Source organism: Nicotiana sylvestris, chromosome 3 (assembly GCF_000393655.2).
Source record: "Nicotiana sylvestris chromosome 3, ASM39365v2, whole genome shotgun sequence".
In the NCBI taxonomy this organism is placed as follows: Eukaryota; Viridiplantae; Streptophyta; class Magnoliopsida; order Solanales; family Solanaceae; genus Nicotiana; species Nicotiana sylvestris.
The window spans coordinates 163846488-163866657 of record NC_091059.1 but is presented as its reverse complement, the minus strand read 5'-3'; the positions used below and the strand labels follow the sequence as shown (position 1 = coordinate 163866657).

The 20170-nt window shown below is 38.9% G+C and overlaps 1 protein-coding gene and 1 long non-coding RNA gene across 2 annotated transcripts; one reads left to right on the top strand and one right to left on the bottom strand.

Moving 5' to 3' along the window:
• The first annotated feature begins 13063 nt into the window (after positions 1–13063).
• LOC138886938 (uncharacterized) lies at positions 13064–19323 on the top strand. The gene is made up of 2 exons (XR_011405899.1): positions 13064–13297; positions 19035–19323. It is a non-coding gene; the product is annotated as an uncharacterized lncRNA (long non-coding RNA).
• Positions 13978–15303, bottom strand: LOC138886937 (ornithine decarboxylase-like). The gene has a single exon (XM_070168624.1). The coding sequence runs from the start codon at positions 15151–15153 to the stop codon at positions 14074–14076; it is 1080 nt and encodes a 359-aa protein (XP_070024725.1). The 5' UTR covers positions 15154–15303; the 3' UTR covers positions 13978–14073.
• Positions 19324–20170: the final 847 nt, after the last annotated feature.

Sequence of the window (20170 nt, the reverse complement as noted above, 5' to 3'; positions counted from 1 at the left end):
CTTCTGGGCTGTTTTTTTTGAACGTTTTCGTTAGGTTTCAGCTTTTGCGTATGTGTGTTTTCTTGGTCAGTCATGGAAAGGGGGAAGGGTCGTTCATGGCTGAACTCTGCAAGCAGTTGTTTGGACGTGGGGGTGACGACGGGAGGCAACAGCAGTTGCTGTTTGATCCAGCCTAAGACGTGGTAGTCGCTGGACAGTGACGACGAGCAAGAGCTGGACGAGGTAGAGGGAGCTGGTAGCGGCAAAAATGGCGGATTCACGGAGGAGGAATGCGATGGTCGTTCCGACGTGAGGGAGTGTCGCGACTGGTTTTAGTTACGACGGGGGGAGGGCTACTGACGTTTTGACGATGCTGCTGCCGGACTGGTTTGGGTGGAGCTGGAACTCGTGGCGGATGGCAATGGTGGTTGACGGAGGTGCGACTGGTTTGTGATGGAGGTGGTTTTTGTTGATGGTTATGGCGTTTGGACAGTGGGTCGGGGACAGCGACGACGACGGTGGAGTATGGTTGTTTGGGCAGTGGTCGACGATGGAGGAGTAGGGTGGTATGCTGGTAACGGGCAGTAGGGTTTTGGGTGTTTGTCGACGGGGGTCGTCGTGGGTAGGTTTCCGCTAGGTTTTTGCTGGTCTTCTATTGAGGAAGGAAGTGAACAGTGCACCAGCCAAATCTTTTCAAAGTCCCCCCTTTCCAAAATGTTTGTCCGTGTATTTGATGTGGTTTTGCCCAGGGAAATGAGCCCCACGCGTGGTGGGGTTCGAGGCTTGTGTCCCCTACGCGTGGTGGGGTTCCCCGTGTATGGGTTTTCGTCCGTGTTCCCCACGCGTGTCCCCTCACGTGTGGTGGACTCGGATTATTATGGGCTAAGTCCGAGATTAGGCCTAAAACCGGGTAGTTTGAACCCAAATATTATTCTTTTACCCGGACCCGAGAAATAGGAACACGACGTTGCTCAACTGATTATGTAAGCAAAATAGCTACCAAAAATAAGACTAATATTTAAACAAAACTATATTTTTTTTTTATTATATATTTTTCAAGATTTAAAATAGCTACAAAATATTAATAAAACTATTTTTTGTAATTTTCATTTTTTTAATAAAGACAAAATATAAAGTAATATTTTTGTATTTTTCCAAAATTAAAATAACTACAAAACATTAATAGAATTATATTTTTTTGTAATTTTCGAATTTATATAAAGTAACAAAATAAAGTACAATTTTTGTATTTTTTCAAGCTTATGAGAAATACATAAACTAAAATTTATATATGTATTTTTGTGATTTTTTCTTTTTGCAACGAAATAAAGTAAAATAGTTAAAATGGCTATATTAGACCCAATTTCACATATTCACGCTAAAAATGTGAAAATTCTCGGGGAGGGTCAAAAATCCGGTGTCTACAGCTGCCCCTCTTTGACTGGAAACACGAAGAGTTTTCCGACAAAGAACGACTAGACATGTTTTTGACCCGACCATTACTTGGACGGACTACACTAAGGAAAGGAAGGGAATGTGACCGAGCCCTGGTATCTGAGCTGCCTACATATCCTTGGTTATACAGGAATCAGGCCACGTGTAGTTCGGAAATGAGAGATGGTAGATTGTACCGAGGTGAAGAGCCGATCGAGGTGCCGTTCCGTTGAGGTTCCGGTCCGCGGTCCTGTCATTACAACAAAAAATGAAAACTGAAAAAGACTAACTAAGCCTATCAGCTACTAGTTACAAGGATTCCTATCTTCAAGTCTTCTGAAACTTGGTCTTGAGTCTTGAATGGTGCTTCATACAGACTTTGGATTTGAACCTTGATACTTGCTAGTTGTAGGCGCTAGTTCTTGAGCAGATCACATCCGTTCTCCACTTCCGTGCTTCGGATTCATTCATTTTTTCTTTTTCTTTTTCTTTTTTTTTGTGTCCAGCTTTTGTTGACCATCTCAGAATGTTGACTCGCATTCTTGAGGCGAGCTTCTGCTATTTATAACTTGGTTGAATGCCGGGGATTTTTGTTGTAGCCTTCTGCTTCCCGGTGCTGGGGATCTTTATTGTTTCCTGCTGGGGATTCCTGTTGTAACCTTCTACCTTCCGGTGGGGTTACTGATTTCCAAAATCTGCAGTATAAGACTAAAAAGTATTCCTCTTGTTATACAGGTGGACGCCTGAAACATGAAATGTAAAGACTGAAATGTATTCCTCTCGTTATACAGGTGGGCGCCTGACATGAAATGTAAAGACTGAAAAGTATTCCTCTCGTTATACAGGTGGGCGCCTGGCTTCAACACTAGAAATCTAAAGACTGAATGTATGCCTCTGTTATATGGGCGGGCTCCCAACTTCAACACTTGAAAGTAAAGACTGAATGTATTCCTCTGTTATTATGGGCGGGCTCCCAATTTCAACACTTGAAAAGTAAAGACTGGAATGTATTCCTCTCATTATACAGGTGGGCGCCTGAAAAGAAATTTAAAGACTGAAAGTATTTCTCTCGTTATATACAAAGGTTTCCATGATTCAGAACAATATTTACAATCAAACAGAATTTTAACTAATAGGATAATTAACAATCAAAACTAAAACCAAATAGAATGTTGAATGATTCAATCTATACAAACGAACTAATCAATGAAGCTTAATTAGTCGATTACGTATTACAACTGACACTGAGCAAATCAACAACAAAGAAATAGGCAATTCAAATAATTTCAGTGTTATTGCTAGAATCAAGGATTAAATGGAAACTAACTAATCGACGTAACTTATTAATCGATCACACACATAATAATTACAGCAATCATAAACAAATGACAGATTTGGACCAAATAAAAGGTCTATTGAGATGAGAGGATGAACTGAACAGCAAGGGAAATCAATAAAACTAAACTAAACAAATACACTAATAAACAAAATCATAAATACAGAATAAAAATAAAAAGGAAATACCTCAAACCTTCAGAACTTATACGGACACAGGCTTGAACTAGGATTCGGACACTTTGAGGTCGAACAAACTTTAATCGAAGTATTCTCAATTGAGAATACCTCGATTAAGGTCTATTAGACCCCAATCTTTCATTTAATTTGGACAGATTCCATGGTTTGGAATTTTAGGGTTCCGTTTTTCTTCGGATTTTGGGTTCGAACATTTTTGGGCAGATTCAAAGGGAACCAACGGTGGTTTAGGGGTGAGGGAGGCCTGGGGGTCACCTGGTATGAATTTGGGACGGATCTAGGTAAGTTCATGTTTGGCTCAAATCTTCAAATGAATATTCGAGAAGCTCTGAGATGATTCGAGCGAAACGGTTTGAAGATCTGTGTTGGGGTGGCTGGAAGGTCACTGGGTGTTAGTTTGGTGATCATCGGAGATGGTTGTGTCTTCAGGCCAACCTTCAATTTAAGATTCGAGGAGTTGGGTCCTGATTCGAGGGGAGTTATGGTGATGGTTGGAAAGAGGAGGTCGAGGTGATTCAGGGGTGTTAAGGTGGTGACCGGCGGCGTCGTTGCCGCCGGGTTTCAGGTGAGAGTGAACTAGGGCGGCTAGGGTTTAAGGGGTGTCGTCTCAGAGACGATGATGAACAGGAAAGCGGGGGGTGCTTGGTTAGGGGGCTGGGGTATGAATTTAGTTTATATAGGGGAGGGGTGGTCTGATCTTGACCATTGGATCAGGTAAGATCTACGGTCTGGATCAATTCATTTAACTAAACGGTGTTGTTTGGTTTAGGTTGGGGGAATGGGTCGGTCTCAGACGGGAGTGGGCCGGGTCATGGGGAAGGCCTGGGAACCATCAGATTTAAAACAATGAACGGTTCCGATTAAATACAATCATACGATGTCGTTTGGTTTAATGAAAGAACTGAACTGGACCGTTGGATCTATTTGATCAACGGTCCAGATGAAAAATGCCAATACAGCGTCGTTTGATTGTCTTGAAATTACCTGGACGGGCACCATCAAAATGACGTAGCTCTTGCCTATACTACGTCGTTTGATGGTTTTTGGGTTGACAGATCTGGGCTGGGTAAGAGGTGCAACCTTTGGGCCTGACTTTCTTTTAAAAATTGGCCCAGTCCGAATCCTTCTTCATTTTTGAATTCTTTTTCTTCTCTAATTTAACACAATTCCTAATTAATTGTAAAATCTAAATACAAATATTAATTAACACTTACAACAATTAACACACAAAACAACAAAAAATGAAATCACACAAAGGCACATTTAAATGACAAAATTACAATAATTACATATTTTTTGTGATTTTCCTTCTTTTAAATCCCAATTATGGTTTAATTAATTTCTATTTGTCAGAAATAAGAATACTAAGTGCACATGCCATATATTTTATTATTTCCATTAGTTATAACAGGATAACCATTTACTGACAACACAAATAATTACTCAAAAATGCCACGCAAATCCTAAAAATTGTACACCAAGAAAATGGAGGTTTTATTTTTTGATTTCTTTTGGAGTAGTTTTGTGAAACAAAAATCACGTGCTCACAACTGGTATTGAAGAAAATCTTCCTGCATCAAGACGAAGCCAAAGGGAAATTCTCTCCCAACTGGCAGGGTCCGTACATGGTTCACAGGGTCCTAACAGGAGGAGAACTCATACTTGCAGAGATGGATGGAGAAATTTGGCCAAAACCAATCAATTCAGACGCAGTCAAGAGATACTATGCCTATTATTTCACATTTCTTTTCTGATGTAATTGAACTACGCTTGACCTGATTCCCATTTAAGAGGGGATACGTAGGCAGCCTTATGGGTTCGGTCATATCATAATAAAATTTCATTTCCCCCAAAATCAGAAATTGGGGCAGAATTTTAAGAAGGGTCCTCAAAATTCCGGAGCAAGTCCCGCCAACGCCATCATATGCTAGGAAGTCAGTCATCAGCCAAGAACTGGGGCAGAACTTTGAGAAGGATTCTCAAAATTCCGAATAAGATTCAGCAGGGTCCGCCATCTGCAAACAGTTAAAAATCATCTAACAAACTGGGGCAGAATTTTGAGGAGGACCCTCAAAATTCCAACATAAGAGAGCTGCAATGCCTTTGAAATGTGTCACAGTCGCTAGTTCATCAAAAATTACTTGATATATCAATACGCTTCCAAAACGATTCTATTTTATCAATGAATGCATATTTTTCGAAAATTCTATTTTTCATAACGGTCAGGTACTACTTAGGGGAACTCGAAGGGGGCTTCCAGAGCGAAGCAGAGCAAGGCCGGTAGACAAAGCAAGAACCAACCTCCCTTCATAAAACTTACAACTTTTCTTTGAACGCAGGCACATTTGACATAACGGTAGCATTCGTGAAACCTGTATACACAAAGCAAATTCACCATCCATCCGTCCATTAAACACTGAATATATCTCCAGCTAAGACATACCCTACCCTTATCTGTTATTCGCTCTTTGCATGAGTCTAATCTCTGACTCCACGTTTGTATGAGTCTAACCCTTGACTCCATACTTGCATGAGTCTAATCCCTAACTCCATATCTGCATAAGGCTAAGCATTCCTTCCACATTTGCATCATACTAAGCCCTGTCTCCAATCTTACATGAGTCTAATTCCTGACTCCATATTTGCATAAGGCTAAGCACTGCCTTCTCTCTGCATGAGACTAAGCTATGTCTCCAATCTTGCATGAGTCTAATCCCTGACTCCATAATTGCATAAGGCTAAGCATTGCCTTCCATTTGTATGGGACTAAGCCCTGTCCCGAATCTTGCATGAGGTTAAGCTCTACCTCCATATTTGCATAAGGCTAAGCATTGCCTTCTATTTGCATAAGTCTAAGCTTTGTTTCCAATCTTGCATGAGTCTAATCCCTGACTCCATATTTGCATGAGTCTAATCCTGAGCTCCATATTTGCATCCTTGTCCCCCTTACATTTGCATGAGGCTAATCTTTGCCTCCATAGTTGCATGGGTCTAATCCCGGACTCCATGTTTGCATAAGGCTGAGCCCTACCTCCCATTTGCATGGGTCTAATCCTTGACTCCATATTTGCATGAGTCTAGTCCTTGACTCCATATTTGCACGAGGCTAATCCTTGCCTCCCCATTTGCATAAGGCTAATCCTTGCCTCCACACTTGCACGGGACTAAGCATTGTCCCTCTTTACATAGATATTGCTCTATTTCTACTACTATCTACTTGCTTTTCAATCGGGCTAATCTCTGCCCTCCATTTCACAAGACTAAGCCTTGTCTTGTTACATCATATTATTAAATATCATGGGTTGAAACATCGCCAACCTATCCGAAGGCGTCATAGTCTAAAGGCATCATTCTCATAGCCAGAAGACACCATGCCATAGCCTGAAGATCTCTCGAACTTGCATATCTTCAAAGGCGTCATGGTTCGGAGGCACCATTTTCATGGACCGAGAACACAATTTCATGGCCTGTGAATCCCTCACTAAACAATTCATGGCCCAGTACATCATGGTCCAAGGACGTCATCTTTAATCGTCTGAAGACAACCTTCATGATCCAAAGGGAATTTGCATCATGTTTAAATTTTCGCAAATACGTTTGTAGCATCTTTTATCTGCAGGTAACCAGTAATCAACCACTATCCTAGCAGGAGAGATCTTGCTCCAGTTACCTCCAACCGTCCCAAGCCTTAACTGCTCATCATAGTCGCTTCCACATCTCGTGTCCGTTCTTGCAATAATTTCATCAGCATACTCCGCGGGTGAATGTAGAACTACACATGGCCTGATTCCGGTAAAACTAGGAATATGTAGGAAACTCAAAAACTAAACATGGATTTGTCTTTCAAAACATCCCATCCGGTCAAAATTGGCCATCATTTCTTTACCTAGAAACTCTTTCATCCTTCCCGGGTAAAGAGGGGCAGCTGTTGATACCCAATTTTTTTCCTATATATTTTTAAATATGCATAAATACCTTCAAAATATCATATATATGCATATATAAGCATGCACAAGGTTTTGATAATTTTTTCCATAATTTTAAGGGTTTAAATTGATTTATTTTCTCCCCTTTTATTCATAAAATCCCCAATAATTATTTTCCAAATTATTTTTATGATGATTTATTCATTTAATTTCTATACTTATACCAAAATGTGATTAATATAATTTTTATGCATTTTTATAATTGCGTTTGGTATTTTTTAAGCTAAATTGCATATAATTGCAATGTTAGCCCATTCAGTGTATAATTACATTTTATGTGCGTAAAATTGGTCCCTATATTTTTAAAATTATAATTACATATTTTAAATCATTTTTGTATAGAAAATTATTTTCTATAAATTACTTGTTATTTATTAAAAATTAAATGGGGAAAAGTGGCTATTTAAATTATAATGGGATTTAGCATTCCAATTGCAGCCTAAATTGAACCCAACCGCATCCCAATTTCTTATTAAATAACACATCCCAGACCCCAAACACTTTCTACCCGACCCAAAACCCATTAGATCCTGGATGTTGATCTAAAAGATCAACGACCCTCATTTGTTCTTTCCTTTTTAATTCCAAACGGCCCTCTAACCCTAATCATTTCCAAACCCCCGCCGCCTTTGAATCCTCTGGTCTCCTCTCTTCTCTCAACCTAACCCTAATCCCTCTTAAATTGTTGCCTCCTTCTCCGGTCTTCTCCGGCGACCACCTTTCAACTCCAAGACTCCAATGGTTCCTCCATCGCCTTGCTCATCATCTCTGAGGCCTTCAAGGGCCCTGGGCCATGCCGACTTGTATCTAGGGTTGCTATTTTGGTTGATCATGGTTTCTCCGGTGTGATTCTGGCCAAAATCACACTATATTTTTTACGATCTATGAAGTTCTAAGCAGGTTCTTCTATCTCTACTTGGGTTTCCTTTGAAACCCTAATTTTCATTTGTATCTCTTAAATCTGGGCCATTTTTAAACGATTCAAGTCTGTTTGCTCTGCTAAATAGAAAACATGCTCATAGGACTTTACTCTTTAATCTGATCACTTTGCCTAATAGAAATCATGTCCATAGGATTTCACTTTTAAGTTTGTTTGCTCATCAAGTAGAAACCATGATTATAAGGTTTTACATTCTGTCATGTTTAGAAACCATGCTTATAGGTTCCAAACAATCATGTCTTAAAATCAGTTCAATAATAGATGTCATGCCTATAGGACCTGATCTAATTCAGTTACAACAAGTATTTATGTATGTTTCCATACCTGCAAATCATTAAAATCAGTGTTACGCTTAGATATCATGCCTATAGGGAGCTCCACTCGCAATTCTGTCTGTTAGTCTAATCTAGTCTAATAAATCAACTTGATTGAGCCTAGTTCATTTCTGAATTGGTTTTATTAAGTATTAAGCATTTCCTAAAACAAGTTCTTTCAAACTGTCTCCGTCTCATTAGATATCATGCCTATAGGTATTAAAGGAATCCATTTCAAAACTTGCTTTGTTTCTGTATTAACATAGACATCAGTATTCTGAGTATAGGCATACCTTTAGGGCATTTTCAAAACTGCATTCTCTGAAACTGTCTCCATCTCTTAACATTTTTTGACCCTATCACGCTTTTTTAAAAGAGTCCATAGGCAACTACCAGGTGTAACTTCTGAGTCTAAAAAAGGGTTTGTCTGTTGTTCATATTCACTTAGATATCTTGCTTTACGATATTATCTAATAAAAGACCTTAACTGTGCTTGAGTCATGCTGCTTATGTGTTTGTTTAAGGAGGAAACTCTGAGCCTCTTAATTGCTCCCATTATGTGTGAAATTCCTAAATGCTTTTGATTGTCGCCTTAGACTTTTTGCCTTTTAAAACCTTAGGGGGTACGTCTAGAACCACCTATAGGTAGAGGTCCTAACTCCCTCTAGGACCATTAAGAAGGGACGGGTAGCAGCACTCAATAGGGATCGTTGACTAAACACTCGTTTTGCATGACCAATAAGGAGATGGGAATGGTAGACATGGGATATGATGACTACGCGTTAATGTCACGTGTAACCCCTCATTGAGAAGTGTTTACCCGACATTGCATGGGGTGATCGTATATGATAACCAACCTAGGACCCCCTTTACCAAATTCTTTCTTTATTTAAACCTTTGTTTTACAACTTGTAACCTTTATCTTACTACTTGAGTTATTCTAACGTACTTTACTTGCAACTTATTTGATTTAACTGTTTATATGGACTAATTTGTGAATATAAGTTCGGCTGGGACCCACAGTTGTGGACCAAGAAGGGTGCCTAACACTTCCCCTCGAGACTACTTCAAGACCTTACCCTAATCTCGGTAATGCAAACCAACCTAAGAGTTAATCGCTTTAGGTGCCCTAATGCACCATAATTTATTAGGTGGCGATTCTTCAAATACCTAATTCCCAAAAGGGAATGAGTCATTACACCCCGTGAATGTCAAAACTCTAACCTCTCCCCGTGAAAAAGGGAGGAAAAAGGGGGGCGCGACAATTATCATAGCCTCCAGCACTTGTTCAAGTAGAAGGATCTCAATTTGAGGTAGCGGAGATGGTTAGAGCTGCTAAAGGATTATGATATTACTATTTTGTACCATCTGGGAAAGGCCAATGTAGTGGTCGATGCCTTGAGTAGGAATGCAATGAGTATGGGCAATCTGGCATTTATTTCTAGTTGGGAGAGACCTCTTGCAGTTGATGTTCAGGCCTTGGCCAATCGGTTCATAAGATTGGATATTTCGGAGCCCAGTCGGATTCTAGCTTGTGTGGTTTCTTGGTCTTCCTTGTTTGATTGTATTAGAGAGCACCAGTATGATGATCCTTATTTGTTTGTCCTCAAGGATAGAGTTCAACACGGCGATGCCAGATATGTGACTATTGGTGATGACGGGGCATTGAGGATGCAAGGCCGGATATGTGTGCCCAATGTAGATGGACTTCAGGTTGATTCTAGAGGAGGCCCATAGCTCGTGGTATTCCATCCATCCGGGTGCCGCAAAGATATACTAGGATTTGAGACAACATTATTGGTGGAGGAAAATGAAGAAAGTATTGTGGGATTTGTGGCTCGGTGCCTCAATTGTCAGCAGGTGAAATATGAGCATTAGATGTCGGGTGGCTTGCTTCAGCAGACAGATCACCATGGATTTTGTAGTTTGACTCCCATGAACTTTGAGGAAGTTCGATGCTATTTGGGTGATAATGGATCGGCTGACCAAGTCCGCGTACTTCATTCCTTTGTGTACTACCTATTCTTCAAAGCAATTAGCTGAGATTTATATCCAAGAGATTGTTCGCATGCATGGTGTCCCAGTTTCCATCATTTCAGATAGAGGTGCTCAGTTTACATTGTAGTTTTGGAGGGCAGTGCAGCGAGAGCTGGGTACTCAGGTTGAGTTGAGCACAGCTTTTCACCCTCAGACGGATGGACAGTTCGAGCGCACTATTCAGCTATTGGAAGACATGTTACGCACTTGTGTCATTGACTTTGGTGGTTCATGGGACCAGTTTCTACCACTCGCAAAGTTTGCATATAACAACAGTTATCAGTCGAGTATTCATATGGCTTCATATGAGGCTTTATATGGGAGATGATGTAGATCACCAGTAGGTTGGTTTGAGTCGGGCGAGGCTAGGCTTTTGGGTACAGACTTGGTACATGATGCTTTGGACAAGGTGAAAGTGATTCAAGAGCGGCTTCGTACAGCCCAGTCAAGACAGAAGAGTTATGTTGATAGAAAAGTGTGTGATGTATCTTACATGGTTGAGGAGAAGGTTTCACCCATGAAAGGTGTTATGAGATTTGGGAAGAAGGTCAAGTTGAGCCCTAGGTTCATTGGGCCTTTTGAGGTGCTTCGGAGGATTGGGGGGTGGCTTATGAGCTTGCTTTATCACAAAGCTTGTCGGGAGTGCATTCGGTATTTCATGTTTCTATCCTCCGAAAGTATGTCGGCGATCTGTCTCATGTCTTAGATTTTAGCACAGTTCAGTTAGATGGCGATTTGACTTATGATGTAGAGCCAGTGGCTTTTTTCAGCGGCAGGTCCAAAAGTTGAGATCAAAGGATATAGCTTCGATGAAAGTGTAGTGGAGAGGTCGGCCCATGGAGGAGGCTACTTGAGAGATCGAGCGGGAGATGTAGAGCAGATATCCACACCTATTTGAGGCTTCAGGTATGTTTCTAGACTCGTTCGAGGACGAATGTTTGTTTCAAAGGGGGAGGATGTAACGACCCCGCTGGACATTTTGTGAATTATAGCCTCGTTTCCCCATTTCTACTTCTTTTTGCTTTCTTCAGCTATATTTGATCGTATCGTGTTGGTTGATTCGGGTTCAAAGTGTTTTTGGAGTTAATTGAGACACTTAGTCTCTTTTATGAAGGCTTAAGTTGAGAAAGTTGACCGGATATTAACTTATGTGTAAACAACCTCGAATTTGAATTTTAATGGTCCTCTTAGCTCCGTTAGGTAATTTGGGACTTAGGAGCGCGTCCGGAATGTGATTTAGAGGTCTGTGATAGAATTAGGCATGAATTGGCGAAAGTTGAAAATTTGGCGATTTTGGTTAGCGGTGGAAAATTTGATTTCGGGGTCAGAATGGAATTCCTGAATTTGGAGTACGTTTGTAGTGTCATTTGTGATGTGTGTGTAATATTTGGGATCATTTGGACGTGATTTGATAGGTTTTGGCGTCATTTGTGAAATTTGGAAATTTAGATGCTCTTAGGCTTGAATCCAAGGGTAATTTGGTGTTTTGATGTTGTTTTGAGTGATTTGAAGGTTCGATTAAGTTTGAATAATGTTATGGGATGTGTTGGTATATTTGGTTGAGGTCCCAAGGGCCTCGGGTGAGTTTCAGGTGGTTAACGGATCAATTCTTGGTTTTGGAAATTGACAGATTTTCTTGTATTTTGTTGCAGAGAATTCCTTCATCGCGTTCGCGAGAGGGCTCTCGCGTTCGCGAAGGGATTTTTGAGAGGGGCAGCTGAGTAGTTCTTCACATTCACGAAGTAATTCCCGCATTCGCAAAGGTGTTGGACTTTAAGGCTATGCATTCGCGATCAGGTCATCGCGTTCGCGTAGAGTCAACGGTCTTTGGGAGCTTCAGGGAGATAAGCCTATGCGTTCGCATAGGGTCAGCCAACTTAGGCTTCGCGTTTACAAAGGAGGATTTCCAGGTCAGAGGTAGTTTGTGCTTCGCGAACGCGAGGGCACTATTGCGTTCGCGTAGAGTAAAATCTGGGCAGGCAGTGTTATATTCAAAATCGAGGGTTTGAACACATTTTTGATATTTTGAGCTAGAGACCACGGGATAGGGCGATTTTTGAAGGGAAATTCAGAGAGGTGATTTGGGTAAGTGTTCTTCACTTGATTTTGGATAGATTCCATGATTGTATCTTGATTTTTATTATTTAAATTGGGAATTGGGTGTGAAATTTGGGGGGGGGGAGGGAGGGAAGAGAATTGGAGAGATGATTATGGGGATTTGGATGACCATTCGATGTCGGATTTTGATGATTTTGGTATGGGTAGACTCGTGAGTAAATGAACTTTCGAGTTTTGTGATTTTTATCGGATTCCGAGATGTGAGCTCGGGGGGCGGATTTGGGAGGATTTCGGGATTTGTGCCTAATTTGCTAGTTTTTCTTCATGAACTCATTCCTCCAAAACTCTTTTTCAATCTTCCCCACCCTATTTATCATCCCCATCAAACCACCTCCATCACCCCACCCCAACCACCCCAACCCCCACCCTAAATAGAAATATTATTAATGGTACATTATTTTTATGTTATAGATAGAATACTTTTTTTTCATTTCAAAAAATAAGTATTTTCTTTTCATGATATAATTTCTTTAAAAATGTACTTTTTTGCGATGTAGACAAAATATTTTCTTTCATTTCAACAATGAAAACTTGTAATAAAATAAATATGTCCATGTCTCACAAAAATATGCTATTCAAATGTACTAACAGATCTCACTAATATAAATATCAGCATAATGTAGCAAAGACAAACACTTAAATGTGAATAAATTAATGCTTTATTAAATCATGCACATGCAGGGAAGAAAATAACAAGGAGTGCATCTATTCATTATTTGGTTGTCTTTGGACATATTTTAGCTAGAATTTGAGTTAACAAGATAGGTAGGTGTATATAACATATCAAATCCATTGAATTTAGTTCCTTCACACATTGAATATGCACTCATATTATAAAACACTATCAAGTCATCCAAATGAAGCTCTGGCAATTTTGTGTCAATAGCCACTACATCAAGTTGCAACAGACCACGGGATTGGCGATTTTTACAGGGAAATTCAGAGAGGTAATTTCGGTAAGTGTTCTTCATTTAATTTTGGTTAAATTCCATGATTGTATCTTGATTTTTATCATCTAAATTGGGAATTGGAGTGTAAAATTTGGGGAAGGGGGGATGGAAGAAAATTGGAGAGATGATTTTGGGGATTTGGATGGCCATTTGATGTCGGATTTTGATGATTTTGGTATGGGTAGACTCGTGAGTGAATGGACTTTCTAGTTTTGTAATTTTTGTTGGATTCCGAGACGTGGGTCTGGCGGCCGGATTTGGGAGAATTTCGGGATTTGTGCCTAATTTGCTAGTTTTTATTCATGAACTCATTTCCTCCAAAACTTTTTGTCAACCTTCCCCACCCTATTTATCATCCCCATCAAACCACCCCCATCACCCCACACCCACCCAACCACCCCAATCCCCGCCCTAAATAGAAATATTATTAATGGTACTTTCTTTTTATGTTATAGATAGAATACTTTTTTTCATTTCAAAAAAATAAGTATTTTCTTTTCATAATATAATTTTAAGAAAATATGTACTTTTTTGTGACGTAAACAAAGTATTTTCTTTCATTTCAACAATGAAAGCTTGTAATAAAATAGATATATCCTTGCCTCACAAAAATATGCCATTTAAATGTACTAACAGATCTCACTATCATAAATAGCATCATAATATAGCAGAGACAAACACTTAAATGTGAATAAATTAATGCTTTATTCAATCATGCCCATGCAGGGAAGAAAATAACAAGAAGTGCGTTTATTCATTATTTTGTTGTCTTTGGACACATTTTAGCTAGAATTTGAGTTAACAAGATAGGCAGGTGTAGATAACATATCAAATCCATTGAACTTAGTTCCTCCACATGTTGAATATGCACCCATATTAGAAAACACTATCAGGTCATCCAAATGAAGCTCCGGCAAGTTTATGTCAATAGCCACTGCATCAAGTGAGTCACAACTTGGTCCATAAATAGTTGACTCATAAATTTGACAAGATTTTTCTGTTACCTGAAGTAACAATGGCTTTATACCCACAAAACAACTATTATAAAGTGTTGGCCTAAATGATCCATAAATCCCTTCATCAATCCAATATTCTATTTTCTCACCTCTAACTCTTTTACCAATCACATGAGCGACTAACGTAAATGCCGTTTCTGCAAAAAACCGCCCTGGCTCTGCAAATATTGTTAAATTAGTCATGGGAAAATAATCTTGGACTGCCTCGTTTACTACACTAGCTATTTCCTCGAACAATGGTGTTGATCTAAATCCTCCACCAATGTTTAAAATTTGCATTTTAGGCATTCGAAGATGATCAGCAACATCAAAAACGGCCCTAGCAGCTGCAATCGCCTCGCGATAAATGCTAGGATTTTGTGCTATAGATCCAACATGAAATGAAACGCCTACAACTTTTAGCCCGACCACATTACAAGCGTAATGCAGTAGTGGCTCAACTTCTTCTGGTAGCACGCCGAATTTTTTTCCCAGGGGACGTAATGCGCCACTATCATTAGGCGCTTTAACTCGAAGCAACAAATGACAATGTGGGTGCCGTTTCTTGATCTTGTCAATTTCAAGTTTGGAATCAAAAGTTGTGAGATTGACCCTAACATTGGCTGCGTATTTGATGTGGGAAATAGCTTTGCATGGGTTAGCAAATATGATTTGGTTTGGGCTAATTCCGAGATTTAAGACGGTTTCTATTTCTAGTTGGCTAGCACAATCAAAATTTGCACCCAATTTGGCTAGTTTAGTAAGAAGAGCAGGTTCGCTGTTGCATTTCACAGCATAGAAAGGTTTTATATTTGGAAAAGAATGGTTCCATTTGTCCATTAGCTTTTCAATTATAGCCAAATCCATGAGATAAAATGGCTGGCCAGCTTAATGGTTCTCTGCAATTGAACGGATTAAATCTGGCATCCCATCTTTTGGTATTTTGGGAACATGACTCTTACCAATAGCTGTAGATAATAACATGATCAAGAAATATATAATAAGAAGGAAGAGAAATATTTTATTAGCTGAAAATATGAAGTACAAGTATAAGAGTCTCCTCTCTTCTTTATATAGAAAGCCAATGCCTAAAATATCTTATATTGTACTAACGTTCAAGATTATCACTTAATAAAAAATATAACAAATTGCATACATTCACGAGGATCTCGTGGTGAATGGCTTAATCGTACCTACGAGGAATAATATAGTTTACCCTAATATACGAATAACAATTAAACTTGTATTGTGATTTTAAAAATATATGATTTAATCCAATATTAATTGATAAACGAGGAATCTAATGTATAAATTGAAGAGTAGAGCAAGTCAAACCAATGTGCGAACAAAGCTCGATCTCGAGCTAAGGCAGCCTCGAGGTGGGTTAACAAGAACAATAAAATAATAAGGCAAATAAGATGAACAGTAAGCAGGAAAGTGAAAATGTATATTCTCTTCTCAATGATTGATGTGTTACAAATGATTGAGGTCCCCTTTGTATAGTAGGAGAATCCTAAATAAGGTACACTTTCAATTGTAGTAAGGAATCTTATTATCCGTTCAAATCCGTTCCGGAATTTACATCGTGATCTTTGGGCCACTAGGGGAATCTCGCTCTTTCTGTTATGGAACCATAATGGTATTATCTCGAGGTCGGTCATACTTGGCCTCGGTGTTAATCGAGCACTTCGATCTTCGAAGCTTCTACTTTACCATCGGGCTCGCACCTAGTCCATTTTGAACTTGTTCTCGAAGTGACCCTCGAGCCCACGAAATTGGGCATACCTGATTTCGACCATATACAGATAGTCCCTGCATTTCTTAGAGTAAAATGATAAGAAACAATTTGATCCTCGATTCTCTGATGCCTTGATCATGATGTCAGTCTCATGATGTCAGTGACATAAATGATTGAAAGGACGCGCCTACATAGTTCCCAGTGTCATTAATTGAAGGCGGCTTTGGTCGTCCATTGGCTTACCCAAAACCGTTGAAGCGGCCACTATAAATAGTTCAATTTCACAACCTTTTCAACCTTTATTTCTCAAACATTTCCTAAAACCTTACTAGCTTCTCCATCTTCTCTGAGTCTATTCTTTCTTCAACAACAATTCACTTTAATTGTAGAAACGACCTCTATATTTGTATTAGGAGTATACTCTCTCCGGTGCACTTTAATTAATTTTTTGGCCTTTTTTTATAGTCCATAATATTTAATTTGTTCAGATATTAAGAAGGAATTAACTTCTTTTTCTAAAAGTTGTTTTTGAGATAAAGAATTTGGAAGTATTTATTGTATTTTTTATTAATAAATTAAAATTAATATGATTAATTTTATTATTAATTATTGTTAAAAGATGGATTCTTTAATATATATGAAATCAACCAAAAAATCAATTATTGTACTGTTTCTTTAATATATAGGAAAGAGTATATTTCGTACACCGACAACCACGTGCATTTTAATTTTCTTCACCATGTCAGTAATACTTGTTGTCCTCATTATGGTTTTTGGATATATCTTACAGCTGGATACGTGTTTTCTTTACCACTGTCGGTTTTATTTTAGACTAGTTAAGGTAACCCATGCAAGCACGGCCCAATAATACTACTAAATGTTAAAGTCAAAATAGCAGAGGTTAGCAAATTTTCAGACGGATAATTAAAAATTAGCCAACATTTACAAAAAAAAAAAAAATAACTACTATTTTATGCAAAGATAAACTCCTGATAAAAATATCTTAACTAAAACACGACAAGTTCCAATATAATATGCTAGATTTTGGAGCTCCTACGTATAAACTTCTAGCATATTATATTGAAATTTCAGCATATTATGCTGGAATCTCATATATAAAAAAATTTGAACTCCTACATATTATGTGACAAATTTTTAATTAGTAGTTGTAAATAATGATTTTTTTTCTCAACGTTAATGTGTAATTTCAGTCTCATTATTTTAAAAAAAACTCTTATATTAGAGTTCATCTTTATACAACGTTAGCTCAGGTCGTGAACGCGAGGCTTGGCTTTGGGGGGGGTAACCCTTCGCGAACGCGGTCCTGGCCACACGAACGCGAAGGCCAAATGGGCCTGGGCAGGGGGTAGGGTAGTTGTCTTACGCGAACGCGAACTCTTGGACACGAACACGAGGGCTCGAGGAGATTACTCTCCGCGAATGCGAGCCCGTGTACACGAACGCGAAGGCTCACCCAGCCTGACCATCGCGAACGCGAAAGGCATTTTCGCCCAGTGATTTTAAAAGGCCAAAAACAGAACACTTTCGAGATTTTATAAAAATTCCACAAACCTCTTCTTCTCCAAAGCTCTTAAGCGATTTTTGAAGATTCTCTTCACCATAATCTCTTGGGTAAGTAATCTTTAACTTGTTTTCTTCATTTTCCATCAACACCCACTAGATTTTTAGGCCTAAAACATGTAATTAAGGGTATAAATTAGGGATTTGGGTAGAGTTGGGCCTTTTTGATTATTTGTGATTTAGACCTCGTTTTGGGGTCGGATTTGAAAATAAATTATATATTCGGGCTTGTGGGCGAATGGGTGATCGGGTTTTGGTCCGAACCTCATGTTTTGACCAAGCGGGACCGGGTCGAGTTTTGGGATTTTGGGAAGAATGATTGGAAAGTTATAATTGAATATTTGAATTGGATTGTTTAGCACTTATTGATGATATTGAGTCAATTATGTATAGATTCGATTGGGTTGGAGCCGAATTTGAGAGGAAAAGCGGTGTTCGAGGCTTGAGTTGGCCGTGAAAGTTCGAGGTAAGTGTTCGGTCTAACCTCAGCTTGAGGGATTAGGATTTGAGTCCTATTTGCTACTTTCTTCTTATTGAGTGCGACGTAAGGCATGGTGACGAGTATCTATACGTTGCTGTCGAGCATGACCATGAGTCTTAAATTTGAACGTTGTTGTGCTTTTAGATGACACTTCGGATTCTTTAATTAATGATCTCCTATATTGAGTAAAGATTGATTTTATCCTCGTAGATCTTAGTTATGATTGAGTATTATCATTAATTGAGCAAAGTACAAAATAAGTTAGGATTTGGTTATAGCTGATTCTCCCTTGTTGGGATGACTGTTTTGATATTGTTATTCCCTTACCGGGAAGTTATTATATTATTTTTGTTCTCTGCCGGGATTTCTTGAAATTTTGTGATGACTTGAAATGGGAGCGGGCGGTACGCCTACCACAAGATATAATGAAATGGGAGCGGGTGGTACGTCTACCACAAGATCGATAAAATGGGAGCGGATGGTATGCCTACCACGAGATATAATAAAATGGGAGCGGGTGGTACGCCTACCACGAGGTATAATAAAAAATGGGAGCGGGTGGTACACCTACCACAAGATATAATAAAATGGGAGCAGGTGGTACGCCTACCACAAGATATGAGAAATGGGATCGAGTTGCACGCCTGCAACAAGATGAAACTGAAAGTGAAAGTTGCCTTATTTCTTTTTATCCGTGTAAGAAGTTAAATTATAGTTTTCTTATTATTCTTTGATATTATGTTTTATCTGCTACCCCTGAAGCATGTTCCCCTTCCCCAGCTTTGATTGTTTATTACTGGTTTACTTTTTTCGCCATATATTATATAACTGCACAGGTTTATCTGGAGTCTGGTCCTAGCCTCGTCACTACCTCGCCGGGGTTAGGCCAGACACTTACCAGCACATGGAGTCGGTTGTGCTGATGCTACACTCTGCACTTATGTGCAGATACCGGAGCAGCGTTTGAGCAGCAACATTAGCTCGGGAGCCAACCTTCAGTCCACCTAGACACTGAGGTAGCCCTGCAGGCGTCCGCAGGTCCGGCGTCTACTCTATCTTATTTTATATTCTGTTATCTCATGTATTCGAGACAGATAATGTTATCTTTCTTTCAAACTGATGTATGTAGTATTCTTAGTAGTTCATGGATGATGTGACACCAGGTTCTGGGTAGAGACATGTATTGGTTTCTAGATATTTGGGTTTCATATTTATTTAAGACTTTCGTTAAATTTTATTTTTTGTTGTCATTTAAATGCTTAATCATTGATAATTTAACTGGCGAAACATGTATAAAAACGAATGAGTTAGTGGTTTCTAAGTTCATGACTTGCCTAACTTCTACGAGTAGGCGCCATCACGACTCCCGAAGGTGAAAATTCCGGATCGTAACATTAACCGTTAAAATAAAGTGTAGTATAATATTGCGTTTTAGTAAAATATAATATTATACTGCATTTTACTTCTATTCTGCAGTAGAAGAGTACAACAGTCAACTTTAATTCTCAGAAAAAGTCTTTCACGAGAGAGCACGCACGTTAGTCAATAGTCAACGGTGGGAAAAAGAGTAAAAAAGCCTTTCAATGAGAAGTTACAATTCAGAAAAGAAAAAGCATTATTATTCTTATTATTATATTAACTAGAGGCTGAATTGAAAGGTGGAGCGCAGTACAGTCAGTAACTCTACCTTCAGTTACTATTACACTCACAACTCACAAGTCATTCACCGTGGTTAAATTTCACCAAACCATGGTCTATAAAAGCCCCATGCAAAAATATAAACAGACAGAAAAACATCCAAAGGAACAACAAAAGAAAAGCCAAGCTAAAATCAAAGCCAATCTCTATCATCATCATTGAGCCAATAGCCACTGACATAAGTCATCATCGAACATCTATTTGCCTTCTTCTATGTCTATTCTCACATCTCTTTCTCTCTCTCTCTAAATCATTTTTTTTTTTTGTGTTTACAAAAAATAAAAGCACATAACTATAAATATTTTTCTTGTTTGTATATATATATAATTGTTCATAGATTCTGAATCTTCTGACCTATCCTACAAACTGTAATGCACTAGCCAAAG

What these genes read in the sequence shown, in the direction of transcription:
- LOC138886937 (XM_070168624.1), bottom strand. Translation starts at nt 15,153, where the DNA reads ATGGATTTGGCTATAATTGAAAAGCTAATGGACAAATGGAACCATTCT.